The following is a 23689-nucleotide window of genomic DNA, read 5'->3' on the forward strand; positions in this document are numbered from 1 at the left end:
GTTTGGTGTCAGCTCACCTAAAGCAGGTTACAGAGCTGTTTACGCTTACAATCAAGGTGAAGCACCGTGGTCGACGAGATTGACTGATGTTAAGGATGACAACTACAATGGTTTTAACAATTTGCTTGTAAAAGGAGTGTTTTACGCACCAGGTATAGGAACTGTATTCTTTTGCATTTTAAAGGCAGTATTTATTTTGTAACAGTTGTCTTTACATATGTACTTCTGGAATTTGTTTGCTACATTTAGCGATTTTTAAAACTTTAAATTTAAATCCAAAACAATACCCGATACAAAACGTAGCCTACCGCGAGGCGATACAACGCCAATTTTCGCGATATATGACCGTATGAAACCATAATATATTGGATTGGAGCGTTTAGGTGAATTTTTTTGGGTTATTGGCCTAAATTTGATTTTAGCATTAAGAATCTGAATGAAACCTCCTTACTGTTGTAGCACGATACCATAAACAAAACGACAGCTGTCGACAAGGGTAAACGAATTGAGACCTTTCAGCTACTGCTATTGCTTCCGCTAACTAACCTTAACATTCTGAGTGGACATCATGAAAATATTATACCAAACTTTTGGGCATGCCTAAACATTTGGCATCCGATCGGCACCGATACCAGTCTAGAATCAGACTACCACTCAGCCGGTCCTATGCCAGATTGATACACGAACTTAGGTTGTAGTCAATTTTCGCGATATATGACCGCTGCCCAACTGCCCTTCGCGGGCCAGTATTAAAACTAAAAGTGGGATATTTTCGACCTCCATTTAAGAGCAAAAATGAGATATTTATACATGATGTATCGACTTTTGATAATATACAATCCACTTGTAATTATATACAATCCACTTGTAATTTTCTGTATAGATACAGTTCGCGTATGGATTTATTACAACAACCACACGAATAATCTTTACAAATATTCGTTATCTTCAAACGAGGCTTCACCTTGGGTTAGTCCCCAACATCTCGGACATTTGTGGTATATCGACCTTTACACCTTGTAAGTGCATCAGCAAAACTTGTGTGTATAACAAGAATGCGTTTGAATGCTGTAACTATGCATTAAGTATTTTAGGTCAACAGATACATCGATCCCAATTCGATTTTGCGAACATAAAAGTACAACAGAAAAGTGGATTGTTTCAGTGAACAGAGCATGCCATCCTCGTAAGTTGCAATAATTAAAGTTTTGTTCGATTTCGTTAAAAGTAAACATTGCTTGTCAGATTGGACAGAAATGTTTTCGGCCTATGGGCTTGCCTCACTCGAACCGGGCTACAAAGCTATTTATGCTTATGATGAGGGTTGTTGCTCTTGGTCAATCAGATTAACTGATGTCAAGGATGACAACTACAATGGTTTTGACAACAAGAAAGGAACGTTTTACGCACCAGGTAAATTTGTGTGAACAAATTCAAAAAGTTCAATAACTTTTAAGCGAAAACAAATGAGTACCATAGAATAATAAATTATTCACAAGAACAACAAAAAATAAGTAATATAAAATTTTCTTCAGGGTGCAAAGTGTTTGTAAAATAGAAGTACTTGGTTTTATTTTTGAAAGGATAATAAATGCTGTCAGGTGCTAAACAACACATTGAATAACGTTTTTATTATTGAGTTGTTAGATGATATTATGTCATTTGTTTATATTCTTTTGTTTTGATTTCATCCTTTTCACTCTTGTTGGGTTTTATCTGAAAACTTAATTTTTATCATTATGATAACCTAACTCTTAATGAGTCGCATGTTTTAGATCGTATTTATATTTTAAAATTTGTTTTTTTATTACTTCTTCTTAATACAGTAAAATCACTCACTTACCAATATCAATATAAGTTTACTAACTTAAGTTAGATGGTCCTTGTGCGTGCTTTTTATGGGTATAAACAAGCTTATGTTACAACCGTCGTTAAAATAGTTTGTACTATATTAGTCGGGTTACTGGACTTAACCACAGTCTTTAGTTCCTTAAATTATTTCCCAATAATTTCCACAACTAGAAAGCAGCGACGTTTTTATCGGGGCTCGATTTGATGAAACAAGCCAACAATGGAAATGGAGCGATGGTGAAAATGCTACAGAGTTTACAGATGTTGGCCACACAACCTGTCAGCAGAAAGTGTGGAATTATCGATTTAACGAAATTTCAAACCGACATTGCACAAACAAAACCTACTATTCGTGTCAAGTCAAAGGTGATAAACATTTTACGCCTTCTGGCAAAACAAGCAACAACTATTTTATTTTGCAGCTGAATTTAAGGTGGAAGCAATTGAATGCAATTCTACTGCCCTTAACATTAGTTGGAATCTGTTACCCCTTGCAATCAAGTTTGACAAAACCTTGCAGGTGTGTCTTATTAATTATGAAATAAACCTTTCAACAAATCGTAAGGAATGTGCTTTAAATGCCACTTTAGGTAAAAGTCTCTGTAAATGCGAGTGATTTAGCAGACAAGGTGATCAAAGAATCGTTCACTGTTCTTACCGGACTTCTTCCTCGTTCGACGTATGACATAACAGTAAGTCTGTAAGGAAAGTAAATACTTCGTGATAGATTCAGCGGCTAAAATGTACCACACAAATTGCAAATACTAACTTACAAAAATAACAATAAACAAAGGTTAGTTACTAGATAGTAAAAATACTAATAATTTTTTTCGTGAATAGGCTTAATGATTTAAATCAAACGTTTGGTTTAGAGAAAAAAAAAGGTGTGGTAAAAACAAATTAGGACACAATATTTTATATCATATTTCAAAGTTACCAATATAAAACTATTTAAAATAGATTAAATTTGCTCAACAACGAGTTTATATTGGAATGCCTTTTTAGGATTCGTTTATGCTGATAAAAGTTAGTTAAAAAAAAGTTCGTTGTTTGTGTGTAATTTTATACAATTCTTAGCAAATTTGCTGTTCGTTTTAACAATTAAAGGTCACCGGAAGCTTCGTATGTGACGATGCAGAAAGTTTTACGTCCTCGTTTATTCGCACGATGGGTCCCGGTCAACCCAGTGACGTCACTCATCCCTACGTCATCAAATCAGAAGTTAGTTGTAACGTCACGTTTGCAAACCCCTTATCTGAAGAATCGTTTGATATAGCGGTAAGTTTTACTTCTTTAGCGTTATGTTACATACAAGTAAGCTAACAAAACTTATAAATAAATATATTTCTCTTAAAATCAATTAAAATAAATATATACGTTTTTATACTCTCATTCAAAAAGTTTAAATATTACCTATTTCTGTATAAGCCTTTTATTTTTTCACGTTTAACTGTAACCTTGAACTATTATGTGTTTCAAAGTAAACTTTTATATCTTCAATCTTCTTCAATGAAATAAAATAAAATAACATAAAATAACAAAAAATAGCTGCCTGTAACCCAATTAAACCACGGAGTTAGCGACGTTATTGTAAGAACAGATATACATGCAACGTTTAGAGATCGTAAGTTTAAATCAATCCGCGGACTATTTTTTATAGAAATCAAGCTTTGTAATACTCAGCAGTTGTTTCTATTATATTTAAGGACGATAGAGAAGGTACAAATTTACGGTGCAATGCTTAAACAGTCCAATATGAATTCCCAAGTAAAAGTTTGTATAAGTGAAAGTGGCTTATTGAGCTGTTCTGTGTTGCAGATTTCTGCAAACAACCTCCCTGGAGTACTGTTCGATTCCACGTCATACTGCAAAACCGACATTTGCCAGATTCCATTTAACATAATGGATTTTTCCCAAGGAGAAACAATTGAATTTATGGTAAGCATTTGCGGAAGACAGGGATATAAGAAAAAGTTTTAAAAGAACTATTTTTGCCACAAGAAAGCTGTAGATCGTTTTCTATAAAGGATAAGATTTTGCGATAGTTCCTGTTATTTATTCCAATATTTCTAAATTTTTTACAACATGAATGCTAATACACATGCGAGCTAAAAACCAATAAAATATATTGAATTTTTTTCTACTAAAGGTTAATGCTTCCAATTGCGAAGGTTCAACAGAAACGAGAACAGTGGCCGGAACCTGTGTTGGTCTGGGCTATGATATGGCACCAGGTTAGGTGTTTTTCACTTATGTTAGGTTGTACAAAAAACAACGTTTGACAAACGTATTTGTAAGTTGTATATTTAAAAGTTGTATATTTAAAAGTATTTGCCAATAATCACGTATGTTCTTTAGGTTTTACAAACTTGGGTCGCCGAGAATTTTAAGGTTTCCGTGCAACTTTACAATTGAATATTTTTTATAAAAGAAAAACTGTCCGTTAGGCAAAATACTTTACGAACCGCCGACATGGATTAAATATTATTTTTTTTTAAAAACAAAATACCATAATTGCTGAACGCCGCTATTTAAACCATTTACATAGAAACCATCAAAATTTAACTTTTAAGAAAACAATAAAACCTATTTATTATTACACTATAGTTTGTGCGCCTACATTGACAAGTAGCGGGGAATTCGTTGAAACACTTTCCAACGATTTCACAAATGCTTTTGAGGCAGCAAGCAAGTGTTCAAAGCTCGGTGGAAACCTTACAGAACTCAAAGAATCCGATTTGAGCGAAACGTTTTATGAACGACTTAATCAAAAGTATCTCAAAGGTTAATCTCGTTAATTTAACATGTAATATAACAGTAATTTGGAGAATTTTATCAGTTTTGTTGTTTTTAGCATTAATATTTCGGAGTAAATGGTTTGAGGTTGTAGTAAGACATATAGTAAGAATATCAGAGCCCATACAGAAATCGGTAGAATTTTAAACGTTTCGAATAATTTTTATTCATTTGCAACATAAAATAAAAATTATTTCGGACCGTTCAAAATGCTACTTACGTCTGTATGGACCTTGATGTTCTTACTACGTATGATTAATATTCTTATTAATATTTGTGTCCGACAGTAGCTGTGTAACCTTACCCGTAACTTACCTTATATAACTACAAGAAAATGAATAGCAAGTCAAAAGTTTCTATCATAAACCATAACGGTTCCAATTTTCAGACATCCAACGCATTTGGGTTTACCGCAATGAAATGAATGTCCAGCTTTACAAATACTCATTTTCAAACACCTCAGACGACGGTTGGGTGGTTCCTTTAGAAAATGAGAGTATTTCCCATTTTGACTTGTACAACAGGTAGAGAGCACGGTGTTTAACATAGGATGCTTCTATTTAAATTTACCGTTGGGTTTGCGCCTGTACCTTTAAATTTTTTAGCAAGTATGTTGCTCAAATAGAGAATTAACCCGAAACAAAAATGGCCGACAACATACTACATAAAAACTAAAACAACAACAAGCCGAAACGAAAATGTCGAAGCAGTTTTCAGCTAATGAAAATGACTTCACATTTAGGAAAATTTATTTCAGTGGAAGAAAATTTTGTTTTCAATATTGGTCATGAAATAAATTTTGCAATTCCGAAACGATATTTGTTCCGCCGGAACAAAATTAAGACCATTATTCCTATCGTACTGGGAAATCAACGCAAAATATACCCCTTCTGTTATTATCGCCTATGTGCTTAATTGTTATTCTAGTGCGATATTTGTTTATTATGTAATCATGCTCGTTATGTATAAAACAAACCACGTATATTAAAGACACTAAACCCATTTGTCAATTCATCTTTTTTTCAACAAAAGCATAAACTACACCAAAAAGCATAAACTACTTTTATGTACCTAAACACCAGATTAGGGTTTAAGCACAACAGTGATTACTCACAACACACAAAGTATAGCTAAAATATTTGTTAAGGTAGTCACTTTTGGTAAGATTATAAAGAATATATACAAGTGTTGCTTAAATGCCTTATCTGTGAATTGCAGCCTAAACTTGGAAACTGGCTCATGTGCTACAAGATTTATTATTTAAAAAAATATCGATAAGATAAATAATTGACTGTTTTCTACGCCTTATATTGGACACTGTTTTCTTACTATTAACCAATCTTGTTTTGCTTTTATTTAGAAATGATGTTAAACTTAAATCTATTAATTTTTGCAAATCGGGTGACGGCGTTGATGAGAAGTGGCAAGTAAGCTCGAATGAATGTCCTGAAAGTAAGCTGTCGTAGATTAAAATCTTCATTTAACATGTTTAAATGAATTGTTGTTTAACTTGCGTTTCAGATTCGAAGTTGTGGTTTTACTTGTTTGGTCAAACGGAAGAAACTGAAGGTTTTAAGAAAATTTACACGTTTAAATCGACGACTACAGAATCAGTGAAGCTAAAACTTGTCAACACAACTGATGATGGTTTTGAAAAAGCCGGCGAATTTGCAATTCCAGGTATAACTTTAAAAAATCGAAAAATATATTGGAAATTCGCTTATAAATTTAGAACATTCACCTTATTAGAACAAACTTTTCAATTAAATAGATACTTGTTTTTTGTTTTAATATACCTGTTTAGAAATTACCATTCTTTCCATTTTAGCTGGAGTTTGTTAAAGTAAATTTGGATATATATCGATGTGAACGTTTGCGTTAAGCAACTGACAAACATGAATAAAAGTTCATAAATATTCATTTTGCTCAGTTTTAAGTTCGGTTAAAATATACTTGTTTTCATTATATCTAGATATTAACGTATACGTTGGCGAAGTGACAAAACATATATTCGGGGAAACAGAAAGTACTTCTTGTCAAACTACAAGACTACATTACGACCAAGGTTGGGAGAAAGTAGATGGCTGTGATGACGACCGACCTTCGTATTATGCTTGTTCTGTTTCACGTGAGTATTAAAGTGAAAATGAATTTATAAGGAAAATCAAATTTGTCATAAGTAAATATGAAAAGCCAACACCCGATCTGAATAAAACGAAAGTAATATCTATATTCGTTTTAGGATACGCTGAATTTAACTAAAGTTGGTGTTTTTTTATTTAAGCAATCTGTAATTTGTGAATCAAAACGCCAAAATTATCATTCACATTGCTAAAACCTAGTTGATTAATAACAAACATAAGTCATTATCTGTAAAGGATAACTAGATTAAAATGACATGAGCCCAATACATGAATTAAACCACATGAGACGTAGAAAAACATATAACACTTGAAACAATTTGTAGCTAATGCGTTAATCTATAAAATATGTCAATGTTCGTTTAAATCATATTGTCATGTACATTTGAATTTATTTTAAACCTGCTTGTTTTATTCAGCCGATTTAAACTATGAGCACGTTCCATGTAACTCAACCAGAATGCGAATTACCTGGAACGACAATCTTTCAAAATTTAATCCTCTTCTGCCAGACATTGATGAAATTAAGTTTAATGTAAGTATTTCCAATTGTATAGTTTATTCAAAGTGTTTCAACATAAACCATGTCAAACGGATTTTAGGTTAGTATATCAACTGAAGTAATCTCTGACGTTCAAAACGTGTCTTATTCTGAACTTGAAGCAAATATTACCGGTTTCGAACCAAGAAACAACTACACAACTGAAGTAAGATACACATATGCTATTTTTTTTAGCATAATGGTTAGAGATACCTACTTTTGATACCTACTTCTGTATGGGCTTTGATATTCCTGTTACGTCTGTTTATAATTTTTATTGTGAATTTGTTTAAACTTTGTTTCACATCAAACAATTTCATTAAAGGCCCAGATAACAGTAACTTCTGGTTGCGTTGGATTGTCACTCAGTACAACTTTGAGCTACGAAACTGGTCTCGGTACACCAGATGACGTCATATCTTCTTACGTCACTACAAAAGATGACAAGGTTTTCGTCAACGTTCCAGAATTCGTAGAAAAGCCGTTCTACGACAAACGCAGCTACAACGTAAGTACAGAGGACCTCTGGTTTTAATTGAGCCATGTATATTTAGTTGATTTTGTAAACACTGTAAAACTGAATAGGCCAGTAATCCATTGTTAGTTCCTAACTTGCTTTGCTCTACGCTTGCGTTTCTAACTTGATAGAGCGACGGTCCCGGTATGACCAAGGTCGTGAGGAGTTCCATTCTCACCACAGCATAATTTTACAAACACAATGCAGCATACAATGGCGCTATAGTTGCTTCTCGACTTGCTCCTCTCTGAACCTGTGTAGCACAGCTGGTAGAGCGACGATCCTGGTATGGCCGGAGGTCGTGAGTTCGAACCTCACCACAGCCTAATTTTACGAACAGAATGCAGCAGACAATGGTAATAAGATTGTTTATCCACTTGCTTACCTCTGAACCTAGTTGGTAGAGCGACGGTCCCGAAAAGACCAAGGCGGTGAATTCGAATCTCACTGCAGGCTAGTTTTACAAACAGGAGGTAGGCGGCAACGGTGCAATGGTTGTTTCTCGACTTGCTCCTCAGTTGGTAGAGCTACGGTCCCGGTATGACCGAGGTCTTTAGGCAAGATTTTTTATTTTTGACTTGCTTGCACCTAATATTTGGTCGGCCAATAACGACTAAATCTTTCCAAATGCGCTAATGTTATATTTTATTTAGATTTCTGTGCCAAATGGTAAAACATACCACCTGACACCTGAAGAGGATTCTGATGTCGGCGGCATTCAACAGTTTGAGATTAACACCGAGGATTTCAAGGGACAAGAAGAAGTCAACTTTAAGGTGGATTACTTTACGAATTAACTCATGTCTGCTTATTTTTGCGGAAAATCTTAGTAATTATTTTTACGTAAGTTAATGAAAATTAACAACTTCTTTTGGTGGACGCATTGCACATTTGTGTTTGTACCTAGAACATTCCGTAGATATATGTGTGATTTTAGGATCCTTTATGCCTCTATCCAAATCAAATATACGTAAAGACAAACTCCAAAACACTAAGTATGCACCTTCATTAGTTCTACGCCATCATAAAGTTGAACTTCTAGGTTTATGTCCACACTTACGTTTCATTGTTTAATGTAAATCAAGTAAATGCCAGAACCTGTTTCCGATATGTTGCTCAATTCGTAAGTACACTTCTTTAGGGGCATTACACATTCCTGTGCAACCAAAAACATGTATGGCAATATATGTGTGCATTTTTTGACCCTTTATGGCTTTATCCAATTTAAATACACGTAGAAACAAACGCTAACGAAAACACTACATTTACGCCCTTTGAAGGTTGAAAATCTGTGTTTGTGTACTCAATATGTCAAAACCTGTAAGTTGCTGTAAGCTTTCCGTTACAGATAAGCTGTTCAACTTGTGAAAGTGAAAGCAAAGTGAAAGCTGTTGCTGGAACTTATTTTGTGCCAATTGATGAAAATACCCAAGGTAATGATATATTCAGTGATGTTAACTGTCCTTAATTGACATAATCTGTTTATAACAACCCAATACCGCAATTTGTCTAATTTCGTGTTTATTTGCTTTGATAGCTTGTTTAGTTTTTTTAACCTACTTATTTTGTGTCAATTGATGAAAACACCCAAGGTAAAAATCATTAATGTATTCAGTGATGTTAACTGTCCTTAATTGACATAATCTGTTTATAACAACCCAATACCGCAATTTGTCTAATTTCGTGTTTATTTGCTTTGATAGCTTGTTTAGTTTTTTTAACCTACTTATTTTGTGTCAATTGATGAAAACACCCAAGGTAAAAATCATTAATGTATTCAGTGATGTTAACTGTCCTTAATTGACATAATCTGTTTATAACAACCCAATACCGCAATTTGTCTAATTTCGTGTTTATTTGCTTTGATAGCTTGTTTAGTTTTTTTAACCTACTTATTTTGTGTCAATTGATGAAAACACCCAAGGTAAAAATCATTAATGTATTCAGTGATGTTAACTGTCCTTAATTGACATAATCTGTTTATAACAACCAAATACCGCAATTTGTCTAATTTCGTGTTTATTTGCTTTGATAGCTTGTTTAGTTTTTTTAACCTACTTATTTTGTGTCAATTGATGAAAACACCCAAGGTAAAAATCATTAATGTATTCAGTGATGTTAACTGTCCTTAATTGACATAATCTGTTTATAACAACCCAATACCGCTATTTGTCTATCTCTTGTTTATTTGCTTTGAAAGCTCGTTTAGTTGTTTCTTTTTGAACCTATTTATGATGTGCCAATCAATTAAACACCGAAGGTAAAAGTGATTAATGTAATAATTGTTATTGATTGTCCTTAATTAATCTGATGTTTGTTTTAAACTAATATCGCAATTTTTCAAAAAAAAATTATTAGTTTAACTGCTTTGAAGCCTAATTAGTCATTGCAAATCGAGATTATTTACATTGCTTTGCTTTAGCTACAACAAATAAACGTTTAATAAAAAAATAGCTCTTCTATCATACTTAATTACACGAGAGTTTTTGGATTAATAAAGTATTTTTTTTAGTTTGCAGCACAACGTTGATTGCCGATAACGAACGTATATTGACTTTATCCGACGAGGTAATAGCCATTTCTGATGTTGACAACGCGTGTAACGAGTTAGGGGGAAATATGGCAATCATTAACACTCCGACAAACACCATTGAATCCCATCTGAATGCGAAGTACTTACAAGGTATGTCCATGAAAACATTCACATACATACGTGTACAACAACTTTGATCTATCCCTAAACAACGGCTACGTACTAGAATGCACCGTAAATCTTCAACAGACTAACTGAACCAGTCGATCAATTGGGGATTTTCGTTCAAGCAAAGGCCAGGGTTAAAATTCGGCTGCGGTGAGGTTCGAACTCACGACCTCGGTCATACTGGGACCGTCGCTCTACGGCCTTAACAAAGCTACGTTTTTATGTTATATAATACAGCGTGAATAAGGTGTACTTGAGTCAGTGCTTTTAAATCACTAGACTTGGCTTAATTATTCGGAGCAAAATAACTGGACTTTAGTTATTTGGGATAACTGCTGTGACTTTACTTAAGTCATTAGAGCAATTTTATAAAATAGGTATCGGTGATTACTTGTAGCAACAAGTTCAAATCATTTCAAGTTTTATATTCACGTTGTTATTATAACGTATGATGTACCATAAAAGTTGTTCTATAAATTTTGGTTGATAAAAAGCCGAGCTTAACGATGTGACAACTTCCTTATAGATTTACAACGTGTTTGGATTTACGAGAACGCCCAATATTTCTCTTATTCACTTTTCGAACATCCGAGCATTAAATACGAAAGTGGTTTGGAATACATTGACATGTTTAACAGGTTCGTGCAGGGCGTTGTTTGCTTTTGTTTTACGGGGCGGCAAATTCTAATAAATAATCCTGAAGTTATGGTTTCCTAGTTGTCCAATAAAACATACATATCTGAAGCTGTGTACGTTTAACAAAGGTATCTGTGGGCCTATATAAATCTCTGAAGTCTGAAAAAATCTTAACAAACCTTGTGTATCACTAAACAATAAGTCAAATCTAAATTACAATACCCGCATCCGTGTTAAACTGTGAACGGTTAAAAGGTAAAACTGACAACACATTATAAAGAAGACAATAATTAACATTCTGTGGCTTATATATCCTTATTGACCTTACTAAAAAAACACGTGTGCTATGCTTTTCGATATTCTAGTTGCAATAATATGGAAAACGCAAGAAACAATAAAACACCTTTTTATTTATTTTATTTTTTATTTTAGAATTGTGCCGTCATTGCAGAAAGTGACTTTTTGTCAGCCAGTAAATGAAACCTTGCAGAAATGGCAAGTTGGACTAGAGTCGTGTGGACAGGATGGTAAATCTTCGTTTTACTAAATATTTTTTCACTTGAACTTAATTTTCGACAAAAATATTAAGTGATGTACATTGCTAAAATAGATCGCGGTGTTTTTATTTATTAAATATGGTATATTTTTAATGTTCTTAAATAATTTTGTTTTTTTAGGTTGGAAAGAAGTGTTTGCGCTGTTTGCAAGTAACACCTCACTACCAAGTTACTCTCCCATCTATATTCACACATCTGGTGACGACTGGTCGTCTAAGCTGAGTCAAGAAAGCACAAATAATGAGTCTACTGTATCTGTGCCATTTTACATACCTAGTAAGTCATTTTTTTAAAAAAAGAAATACATTTTAAAGTCTACTTGGCAAATTCCGAAACTACATTTGTCTTCAACAGATTTTAACGTATTTGTTGCAAGCGAAAGTACAGAAGGTTGTCCGACTACAGCGCTACATTATGGTAGAGGTTGGAATCTAATGGAGACTTGCTCAATTTCGAAAGCTTATTATTCCTGCCAAATTAAATGTAAGTGTAACTGCACGAACAAACGAGGTGCTCTTTCGGCAATTTTTTACTACTAAGTGTAAATGTTTTGGAGTACAATGGTTGGAGGTTGTAATTAAGACTGATCAAAATCCATAGAAATAGGTATCATCAGTGGCTTCTCACTACGTTGAAAATGTATAAAGAGTTATTCAACATGTTCAAAATGTTATCTACTTCTGTATGGGCTTTGATAATAATTCTACATCTAACTACAACCCTCAACCATTATCTTACGATTTTTAAACGCTCTAAATGCTTCCTACTTCTATATAAGCTTTGATATTCTTCTACGTCCAACTACAACCCCAAGCCATTGTATTAAGATTTATTCGAAACGTTAATAATGACACCTTCTTCTGTATGGGCTTTGATTTGTACATGTTTGATGGTTGCGTTATGCCTAAAGTTTTATTTGTTTATTTTGCAGTTACACCAGCTGTGGAATCAATCGCTTGTAACTCTTCACAATTAAATGTCAGCTGGCCTTCAATACTTGACAATGTCAAACATCTAAACAAAAATGTAAGGTTTTTAATAATATATAATCGACTTGATAATTAAAAAATAAAATACTGGAAAGTGAATATCAAAGCCAAATACAGCGAGCAAATCTAAACCATCTTAAAAGACTTATAGAATCGCACTTGTGCCATCGTCCGTAACGTCTTTAAAATTATGTCGATTTTTTTCGGACTGTTTGGTTTTGAAAATTATTGTCAAGCTACATTACAAAAAGTGCACCTAGTTTTTTTTATGTTAATCGAATTTCATGATTAATGTAGCAACAGAAATGTATTATTAAAAACTCCACAAAACTTGTGTGTTTATAAACTGTTGCTACCAAATCATTTATAATAAAAATAGGTCCTAATTATATTTTCCCTTAACATTTCAAGGAACAAGTATAATTTTCATGGGAGCTATATTTTTGGTTTTCGAACTTATGTTATTCGGACTGTATGTAACTAAAAGCTTTCATAGGTGGCAATAACTGGTGGCGGCTTTGCGGAAATAACTGTGGTCTACGAAGGATTGTTTGCAGTTATTACTGGTTTGACGCAACGAAAAACGTACAATTTTACTGTAAGTCATTCTAATTATAACTTTATTATAAAACAAAGCTAAATTAAGGCTCGAAACGTAACTTAAAAGACAAACGTGCCCTATCTATTCGGTTTTATAAAACTTTAAACTAGACTTCCGGTTATATTAGAACCCACTCTACCTCATAAGTATGTAAACTAAACTTACCAATAAAATGTATATGAATGATTTTGCTTCAAATATACGTAGCATGTCAAATAAAGTCTGGTAAATCGTGAAACAGTATACAGATAGCCCTTAATTATTGTTAACGTTATGTAATGCATTATGCTTCTGTTCGTTTATATTGCTATGTTTGGCGGACAAATTGCGACAGAAAGCGCTTTTAGGCTATTTACCTGGTTCGCTCTGGCACGCATACAGCCGTTTGTGATTATAAATTAATTTATGCAATTGTCAATAGCGTCTTCTGAAAATCTTAAACTGTCCAAAGATAGCCTATCCATACCTTGGTTATTCTTAATGCTGTTCAAGGTAATATAACTACACCATGTTATACACAGGTCACCGCTGTGTTTGGTGGTTGTCTGGAACACTCAATACCACAACCGTTTACTGCCAAAACAAGCTACGGTTTAGCTGACCCTGTTAAAAATGCAAGAATAGATTCAACGTCTATAGTGTGTACGATCGTTATGCCAGGAGATCCAACTAGTAATGTACTTCAATATTTGGTAAGTCCGACATTAGATCCTTGCTCTAGCCTTAAACATGCAGGTTTTTAGTAGTGCTGGATATTGGTGGAAACCAGACATAAAATCGCTCATTTTAACGACTGGAAAACTGGCTTGGTTGAAACACGATTCATTTATTCTGTATAAGGACGCTTTATTTTAGATAAATATTAGATTTTAAAGGAAAGTCCGGCTTACAAACCTTCCTGTTTAGTGTTTAAAATCAATGAAAGCGAATGTCGCGAAGTTTGACAAATACAATTAATTAACAGAAATTTGTAGCAGGAAACTATTTATTTATTTTTCTGAAAACTGTAAAACACATTAATCAACCTGAAAAATATATTTTAACTTTCATTCAACTGTTTGTTTAGCCGTATAAAAAAATGTTATTTGTGTACCTATAGATTGCTGCTAAAAGTGTTTTGAACACAACTTATCACGATTACAAACTGCCAAGCTCCGGATATAACAAAGAAATGCGAACTAACATTTCGATGGAATATCACGGCAATAACGAGCGTATAAACCTCACAGTAAGTCATATGAGGTATTTTAATATCGTTGAAAAGCATGTAAGCAAACTTAAGCAATAAGTGAACCATATTCAAAAAAGTAATCTTAATTCTATTTGGGAATTCAAAATTATTAAACTGTTTAGTGCCATTCAATGCTACACCACATAACCGACCTTTGTTATGGTTTTGCTATTTTTCGCCCATTCGTTATTTGTAACTGATGTTATCTGCAATACGATGCAATACGATGCTTCGTTAAACCATTTGGCAAGTTGGTTAAAACTTTTTTATAGATACAAGCCATCACTTGCGAAGGAGCAAACAATTTCGAACCTGTCGAGGGATTTTGCACATCACCAAAGAGTAAGGACTTTTGCTGCTAAAAAAACTAATTTATAACAATGTAATAATGCAATAATGTATAGCAGCTATAATTTATATTCCACTAATAATGGTGTTTAGAATACCACTAAATATTTATTTTACCTCATTGATGAATTTACCACCGTTTATTTCTAGTAATATCTCCAACACCAATCGGTGCTATTATTGGATCAATATTTGGGGTTCTGGCCGCCCTAGCTTTGTGTGCTGCAGGATTCGTCTACTATAAAAAGTAAGGAGTTTTAATCAAAATGTAATTTTTTTGTTTTGACGCCTGAAATAATCTTACGCTTTTTTTCACAGGCGAAGAAAATCCAAATCGACAGAAAATGGCCCACAACAAAGTATGACTTTGTTTTGTTTTTAATTAAAAAGTCAGTGTAGCCAAAACTTGCGTTAGAGTTGTTAATTTTGACACCGACGAAAAAAATACTTCGTTAAAATAGGGGAAGAATGTTCTACTAATTCAATATAAACCCGAAAGAAATTAAATCAAAAAAATCTTTAAACCCTTTTTTATAATTTTTTGAAAAAATGCCAAAAAATGTTTTTCTGTTCGACAAAAAAACACCCAAAGTTGAAAAAGTTTTCACTGCTAACATTATAGACTGAATTTATAGATTGTAGATATAGTTTAATTTTTTTCTTTTTTTTATTTCCGTGTTTGTTACCCGTACTGAATAGTTGCCATTTTTATAGCTTTAGATCAGTTTGTGTCTCCTGCCCGCTCAACAAAATAAATCACATTACATCAAAAAGGAGATCTCTGTAGTGAGTTTGAACTGTCTAACTAACAATTAGGAAATATAACACGCCTAGCGAGTCCTATTAAGACAAAAAAAATATTTATTTTGAATCAACTATTTTTGATAAAAAAAAAGTATACAGAAAATAAGAACTTAGCCGGAATTTTTGATCAGGCGCCTTGGATGATATTTACGCTGTAGCGGTCAAACCTGAAACTTCATCTTTCTCCAAACATCTTTTATTTGGGATTTATCTTTCTGAATCAGAAAATGGGTTCCAAAGCATTCAAGAAGAATTCAAGGTAATGTGGTTAAAACATACGCTTCTTAAAATGTAATTTGAAATTGGGCATATTCTCCATTCACAGAAAGCGTTGAAACATGTGGATTACCGCATACCTTTATATAGATGTAACACTTGTATTAAATTGATCTAGACCTGCAACCTGTTTTTACGCCAAACCTAGTTAGAAAAAAAACGGACTTGAATAAATGGATTTAGACACCAACTTGGTTTGAAATGTGAGATTCTGATGATGTGAAAGCGAACACCTGATTCACGGCTTTCTTTAGGTGGTTTATCGTTTTCGAAAAAAAAACTAAATACCATGCTTAATTTTCAGAAAATACAGGAAGAGAGTAAAAGAGATGAACCTTTAAATGACGTCTCACAACTGTCGGAAAACTCGACCAAGAACAGATACAGGAACATTTATCCAAGTAACTATATATGTGTGAAAATTCAAGTATAAGACGCACAGTAATATTTGTTTATTTATTGCAGTGGATCACGCCAGAGTAAAGCTTGTTGGAAACCTGGAAAACGATTACATCAACGCATCGTATATTGCGGTAAGACTGCTATTTTAATAATAAATTACAAATCCAAAACGGTCGAGTAGATCGACATCAGCTTGATAAAGGCTTACAAGTTCGTATAGAAGATACAAGTATAGAAACGTCTCTGTTAAAATTATATCGATCTACTCGACCTTGCTTTCAAATTATTAGGCTACATTACGGTTTCGTGCATAGCGTACACAGGACTGTTGTTTATTGAGTAAAGAGTGCTATTAACTTTATCAGGCAAACAGCATTTCATTCCCCTTTGTTGTTTTACAGGGATATAAAAACGACAGGAAATTTATAGCTTCCCAAGGCCCCAAACCGACAACGATTGACGATTTTTGGATGATGGTGTGGGAACAAAGCTCCCCAATCGTTGTGATGCTAACAGGGTTAAAAGAAAATGCAAAGGTAGATGTAAAAAAGTTCTGATAACTTTAACTAGCCACAAACATTCTAAAAATACATGCAAGGAAGAACTATTTGTTGTTTTTTTCAGTAGTTATTTGAAAGTGAATGTAATTGATGCACCCTGCTCGTTTAAGTAAACATCATGTAACTGCTTATTAATGACCACATATCAGTTGTTTATTCTCAGCTTTGATGTTCATTTTGAACTTTAAGTCTTTCAACATTCGTTTTAGACGATTCTTTTTTTTCAATTTTGAACATTCGTTTTTTAGACTAAATGCGACCAGTATTGGCCTGAACTTGGCGGCAGCGCTACTTTCGGCAAATGCAAGATTAACACACTGGAAGAAAACTGCTTTGGCGACATTATTCAAAGGAAATTTGGTATTTCAACTGTTGGGGTAAGTTACATGTATGTAGGTTAAACTTCAAACAAGCGCTAATACGATTTTTTCTATTTAGGAGCAACGTTTAGTGATCCAGTTCCACTACATTGGCTGGCCTGACCACGGAACACCAATAACTACAACTAGTCTTTTTCGCTTACGCAAAATGGTCGAAGAAAATCACGACAGAGAAAATCCCATCGTTGTACATTGCAGGTAAAATTATGGCAATATTCATCTGGAACAAACACGTGAAACTAGGGAATGAAATGAAAGTTAAAATTACAAGGCATCTGTATTTGATTAAACTTATTTTTTAATAAACATAAGAACAGAAAACCTTAGTTTAAATATGAACCATATTGTGCGAAAAACTACAATTATCAGCAGGTTAAGCTAAAATACTTTGACCTATTAGGAATGATGCAATAAACACCTATAAAATCTAACATTGCAAACCAATAAATGGTATAATTTCAGTAGGCCAATTAAAAAAAGGTTTGCACTTTGAATATAAAGTTCGTTGATAAAGTGATATTATTTAGCTTTTAAATTTGGTTGCGTGTTTTATTGATATATTTTTCTGCAATAAACCCCAAATAAATAAACATATTCTACTTCTGAATGTAAACCTTTTAATGTTAAACTTTAACGGAATTTAACACGTATTGTAGATAATTTTTATTTTTAGCGCTGGAGTAGGCAGAACTGGTACTTACATTGCAATGGACGTTTTGTTCGACGAAATGGATAATGGCGGCAAAGCGAATATGAAGAAATGCGTTTTACAAATGAGGAAAAACAGATCTGAAATGGTTCAAAACTGGGTAGGTTTGGTTTCAAATTGTTTGTGGTAATATTTCAATCTCTAAAACTTAATGTTTCGATAATATTTTTCTGGTAATGTATTTCCAATGATAATATAAATCACACACTTTCTTGCAGAAACAATACGCCTTGGTGAAAAAAATCCTTGTTGAATATGCGGGCCTGCCTGATTCTGACAAACTGATCACTAAACTGCAACGATTGTCAAAAGCTGAAATGTAAGTAAAAGAATTTCTATGCCTGTCAAAATATGGCCCACAGAACGCTTACGCATATCAGTGTGTAATGATTTATTTTAGTATTGGTTTTATTAAACGAAATCATAGTTTACAGTTTACCGTTAAGTAAAACTAATGATAACAAGTAACAATTATTGATGATGCAATCATTGCGAGTCATTTGCTTCAATACGTTTTGAATAAAAAGTAACATTTTCCTTTATTCTAAATTTGTATTTGAAAATATATCAAAAATATATATTGAAATATTAAAATACTCGACATACCTGTGGAAATGTGCGTTTTTATTAGAAAGATAACAATTGTTTATGGAAAAATTAGACAAAAATGTATTAGTAAATGTAAAAAATACTCGTCCGTGTTATACGAATGCAAACTCTTTAAATGTTCAATTTGCCTCTTCGGTGTGTTTATTCACAGTTTAAAAAAGAAATGTATATAGTACACCAACATTCATCGTAGACCTAAATCTGTCGTATCAATGTAGCAAGCATGGCGGGCTAGAAAAACAGCTAGCCTGCTTTGAGGTTCGAACTCACGACCTCCGGCCATACCGGAACCGTCGCTCTACCAACTGAGGTGTACTAATGATATGTAAGCCGTAACCGTTGTTTAAAAAGCAGCTTCAGAAGGGCTAGTTCACAGTTGTTGAATACATATGTGTGTACTGTGTATGTATCCAGCTTTGAATAGCATGGTAATTTTGTAATGTTTAGAAACCAACTCGCCAACCGTGAGTTTGCAACCCTTAAAACTTGGAGGTACGGAGAACATTGGATTCCTGGCAACACGAACCTCACAACTTGTGAGTAAGGCCTTCTATATCCCATTTATTGTCGCAATAATTTAAAGTTATGTGTTGAAATGTAAGTGTTTTGACGCGGCTCGAAAATCGTTGTACCAATAAGGACTTTACCTGGCCAAAGTCATTTGGCCAAATACTTGATTAAGACTTGAACATATATTAGAGGATTTGTAAAAAGCCTACATAAATATATGTTTTGTTTCAGATGAATCTAATACTGTGAAAGTATGGTCAGATCGTAGACAAGAGGTTGTTACTTTTAATGCGTCTTATATTGAGGTAAGTTAGAGTCTTATATTGAGGTAAAGTAACATTAACCTTTAAGTTATGCATTAGTTGAAGCGTTTATTTGGCTTTATTTACAATTGTTGAATGCGATTTGTGAAAATTGTTTAGTTTTGCTTTTTTGGAAATTTCAGTTGTTTGATGATAATAATAAATGACATTTTGTTTGTGCTTGATTTTTAATGAAACATTTAAAATTATTAGTTTTTCTACCATGTAACATTTTTGGTCGTGTAATATTTGAAAGTTAATCTTGACAAGTATTATTGTAAATTATTCTTCGTACAATATCTGAAATATATTTTACATAATTTAATCGTTTGTTGGGCATAATTTAAAAGTTTGTAATTAATTATCTTAAAAAATCATTCTGCAATATCTAAAATACTTGTTTTGCCTGATTTGGATTTTTGTTTTTTATTATTTTATTTTGAGAGTGAGCATTATTTGAACTAATATGTTATTCCAGTCTTTAAAGTTCGGAGGCAACTTTATCGCCATGGAATACCCAGCTGCCAACCAAGAAGAAGAATTCTGGCGAATGTTATCGATGAGAAAAGCTAGTGTAGTTGTGTGCCTTGATGAATCTGTGAGTAATACCCACCATATTTTAGATTTAATGATAGCAATGTTTATTTCTAGGTTGATTTGATATAAACACCGTGTAGAAAATGACGTAGTGCTCGATGTAGGATACAAACGAATTATTGACAGTAACGACCATAAGTAATACCAACCATATTTTAGATTAAACCATAAGTAATACCAACCATATTTTAGATTAAATGATAAGTAATACCAACCATATTTTAGATTAAATGATAAGTAATACCAACCATAGTAATACCAACCATATTTTAGATTAAACCATAAGTAATACCAACCATATTTTAGATTAAACCATAAGTAATACCAACCATATTTTAGATTAAATGATAAGTAATACCAACCATATTTTAGATTAAATGATAAGTAATACCAACCATAGTAATACCAACCATATTTTAGATTAAACCATAAGTAATACCAACCATATTTTAGATTAAATGATAAGTGATACCAACCATATTTTAGATTAAATGATAAGTAATACCAACCATATTTTAGATTAAACCATAAGTAATACCAACCATATTTTAGATTAAACCATAAGTAATACCAACCATATTTTAGATTAAACCATAAGTAATACCAACCATATTTTAGATTAAATGATATGTAATACCAACCATATTTTAGATTAAACCATAAGTAATACCAACCATATTTTAGATTAAATGATATGTAATACCAACCATATTTTAGATTAAATGATATGTAATACCAACCATATTTTAGATTAAACCATAAAAAATACCAACCATATTTTAGATTAAATGATATGTAATACCAACCATTGTTTCAGATTAAACCATAAGTAATACCAACCATATTTTAGATTAAACCATAAGTAATACCAACCATATTTTGGATTAAACCATAAGTAATACCAACCATATTTTAGATTAAATGATATGTAATACCAACCATATTTTAGATTAAACCATAAGTAATACCAACCATATTTTAGATTAAATGATATGTAATACCAACCATATTTTAGATTAAATGATATGTAATACCAACCATATTTTAGATTAAACCATAAGTAATACCAACCATATTTTAGATTAAACCATAAGTAATACCAACCATATTTTAGATTAAACCATAAGTAATACCAACCATATTTTAGATTAAACCACGAGTAATACAAACCATATTTTAGATTAAATAATAGCAATTTTTAGTATTTTGACTTACAAATTACGCAAATCACCTCATAATAGCTAGGAAGATAATTACGTAATGCCGGACAATATTTAGTCAAAGTCTAAAGTTTGTAAACTGTGAAGCAACAGTTGTCTTTTAAAAGATATATATGTAAAACATATTTTTTTAAAACGCTTCATAACTGTACCTTAAATAGCAAAACATGCACCAGGTTTCAAAATATTCACCAAATATTATTGTTTTTTTATTGATATGTCAGGTTAAACCTGGGGCTATTTTTAAGTGGTTATATTTTAGTTTATCATATCACTGATCTAACAAAATAGTTGTTATTTGAATTGCTAGAGCCCTTTGCAATTTTCTTCTACCGACCAACAATTCGGTGACATCACCCTGCAGTTTAATGATCAGCAAAATGAAGATGGTTTGAGCACACACGATGCTCTTCTATGGTCAAGCAGACAGGTAACTATGGCTGTATATTTTTTTAAAGTTTTATATTATATAGGTCTTACATTTCAACAGTGGGTGAAAAATTTTTTTTTATTTGAAACACCCAAAAAACCTTTGAATACCTTATTTAAGGCTGTATTTGCCTTAATTTAATAACAACAAAACTTGGTTCTTATTTGTGTTACAAGGACAGATGTGACAGATTTTTTTACGAGTTAAGCAACTATAATAAACCCTTAATACGGTTTTAGGATAATAAAATCTGCTTTGTACTATTTATCCGGGAGTAATCACGTGAGGCCAATACTTTTGCTATAAAGATTTTAAAATTGGCAACAAAATACTTTTTTTTTCTGCAAAGCGTTTGAATTTTAATTAACCACACACTTTCATGAATTTTGCAGTATTACTTTAATTATGTTACCCCTCTAGTTGTATATATAACCTCTATACTGCTCGAACATATTTAAACTTTTTTCGAACATTATTCTCTCCATGTTGGTCAACACCTTAAAAACATCAAATGTTTAGGAGTCCGTTGAGTTTGAAGTCTGTGTGATTCAAGCGAATACTTGGAAGAAGAAACCACCATCAGCTAATAACCTTATCAAGCTCATCGACAAAATGCAAGAGATGAAAGCAAAGAAGCAAGGGGATTTCGTTGTAGTTTGCTGCAAGTACGAACCCAATTAACTTAATTTTCTAACTTAAAACACAAAACTGTTTAAGCAATATAAGGATAAATCGAAACTCTACAACAATAATAATTAACGAGGGTTGTCCTTTATCAAAACATTTTTTAAACAGGATCAACCTTTTGTCTTCTTTTCTGTTAGAAACGGTTGCGACAAAACTGGGACATTTATTGCCCTGGTGAACATTCTGGAACGTCTCAAGTCACAAAACAGAGTCGACGTTTTCCGGACCATCAAAGACCTGCGAGATATGAGACCAAACATGGTGGACAGTTTGGTAAATTATCCAATTTGCCAACTTTTAGTGTGTCTTGTTTTTACTCAACAGTAGAGTTTTGGGGCAAATGCTTAAATGTTTGGGCAGATATGAATACCGAAAAGTTGTTTTGTCATTTGTGTTCATTAGTTATTATTGTATTATCCAGTATTTTAAACTGGTTCGGCCTTGTAACATAAGTTCTGTAGATTAGAATTACCTTCAATTGCAACAGGGGACGTGGCGTTATTTTGCACAAAAATGTGCACGCCAAAATGTGCAAAAAATGTGCGCACATTTTCACAATGTGCTAACATTTTTAAGTTAGAGTTTAAGTTAGGGTTAGAGTTAGAGTTAGAGTTAGAGTTAGATTTCTAACTTAAAAATGTGCGCACATTTTTTAAGGCAGTTTAAAATGTGCGCACATTGTGAAAAAAAGTGCGCACTTTTTTGAAGGCTGTTAAAAATGTGCGCACATTGTGAAAAAAAGTGCGCACATTTTTGAAGCCCTTTTAACATATGCGCACAATTTTTTCACATTTTTGCGTGCACATTTTTGCGCACATTGTGCAAAAAATGTTCGCATCCCCCTCTCTTCAATTGGTTACTTATTGTAATAAATCACAGTTCAAACGTATAAAAATCCTATATTTTCAGTCTAACTGATATAAGATATAGAAATCTTTAAACGACTGTTCAAAAAAGGATTCCTAAAGTTATGCTTCTTCTTTTTCTAGGAACTCTACAACTACTGCTACTCTGTGGTCTTGGATTATTTGTCTCTCTTCAATGCTTACGAAAACTTCAGCTTTAATGCTGATGAAGCAAAAGCAAGTGATAATAATGAACCCGTGTATTGTAACGTTCCAAGAACAAAACAATAAGCGGGAATGCATAATATCTCCTTGCCGAAACATTTTGTTTCATAGTTTTTCTTTTTTTTCAATTGCATAGTAATCAGTTGTTAAAGGCCAGTTGTTTACAATAACTTTATATATATTTTTCATTAGACCTACTCTCCCAGTCGGTATGTTATGTGACT

The 23689-nt window shown here is 32.9% G+C and overlaps 1 protein-coding gene across 1 annotated transcript; it reads left to right on the forward strand.

The window, feature by feature from the left end:
- Positions 1-1256: 1256 nt before the first annotated feature.
- On the forward strand, positions 1257-23689 carry LOC146141173 (uncharacterized). Its single transcript, XM_083392832.1, has 44 exons — positions 1257-1413; positions 2023-2217; positions 2274-2371; positions 2442-2543; positions 2959-3129; positions 3670-3789; positions 4001-4085; positions 4459-4635; positions 5036-5171; positions 6008-6099; positions 6169-6327; positions 6620-6775; positions 7208-7323; positions 7391-7495; positions 7655-7837; positions 8500-8622; positions 9195-9279; positions 10359-10529; positions 11074-11185; positions 11616-11710; positions 11861-12016; positions 12095-12223; positions 12672-12766; positions 13226-13327; positions 13852-14022; positions 14430-14558; positions 14834-14903; positions 15060-15156; positions 15228-15268; positions 15845-15972; positions 16294-16390; positions 16455-16522; positions 16793-16927; positions 17200-17328; positions 17390-17529; positions 18005-18140; positions 18259-18359; positions 19097-19185; positions 19391-19464; positions 19940-20059; positions 21589-21708; positions 22228-22373; positions 22533-22668; positions 23385-23689. Exons 1-44 carry the CDS (start codon positions 1257-1259, stop codon positions 23529-23531), a joined length of 5394 nt encoding a protein of 1797 aa, XP_083248958.1. The 3' UTR covers positions 23532-23689.

This window comes from Ascidiella aspersa, chromosome 6 (assembly GCF_963924565.1).
Source record: "Ascidiella aspersa chromosome 6, kaAscAspe10.2, whole genome shotgun sequence".
Classification (NCBI taxonomy): Eukaryota; Metazoa; Chordata; class Ascidiacea; order Phlebobranchia; family Ascidiidae; genus Ascidiella; species Ascidiella aspersa.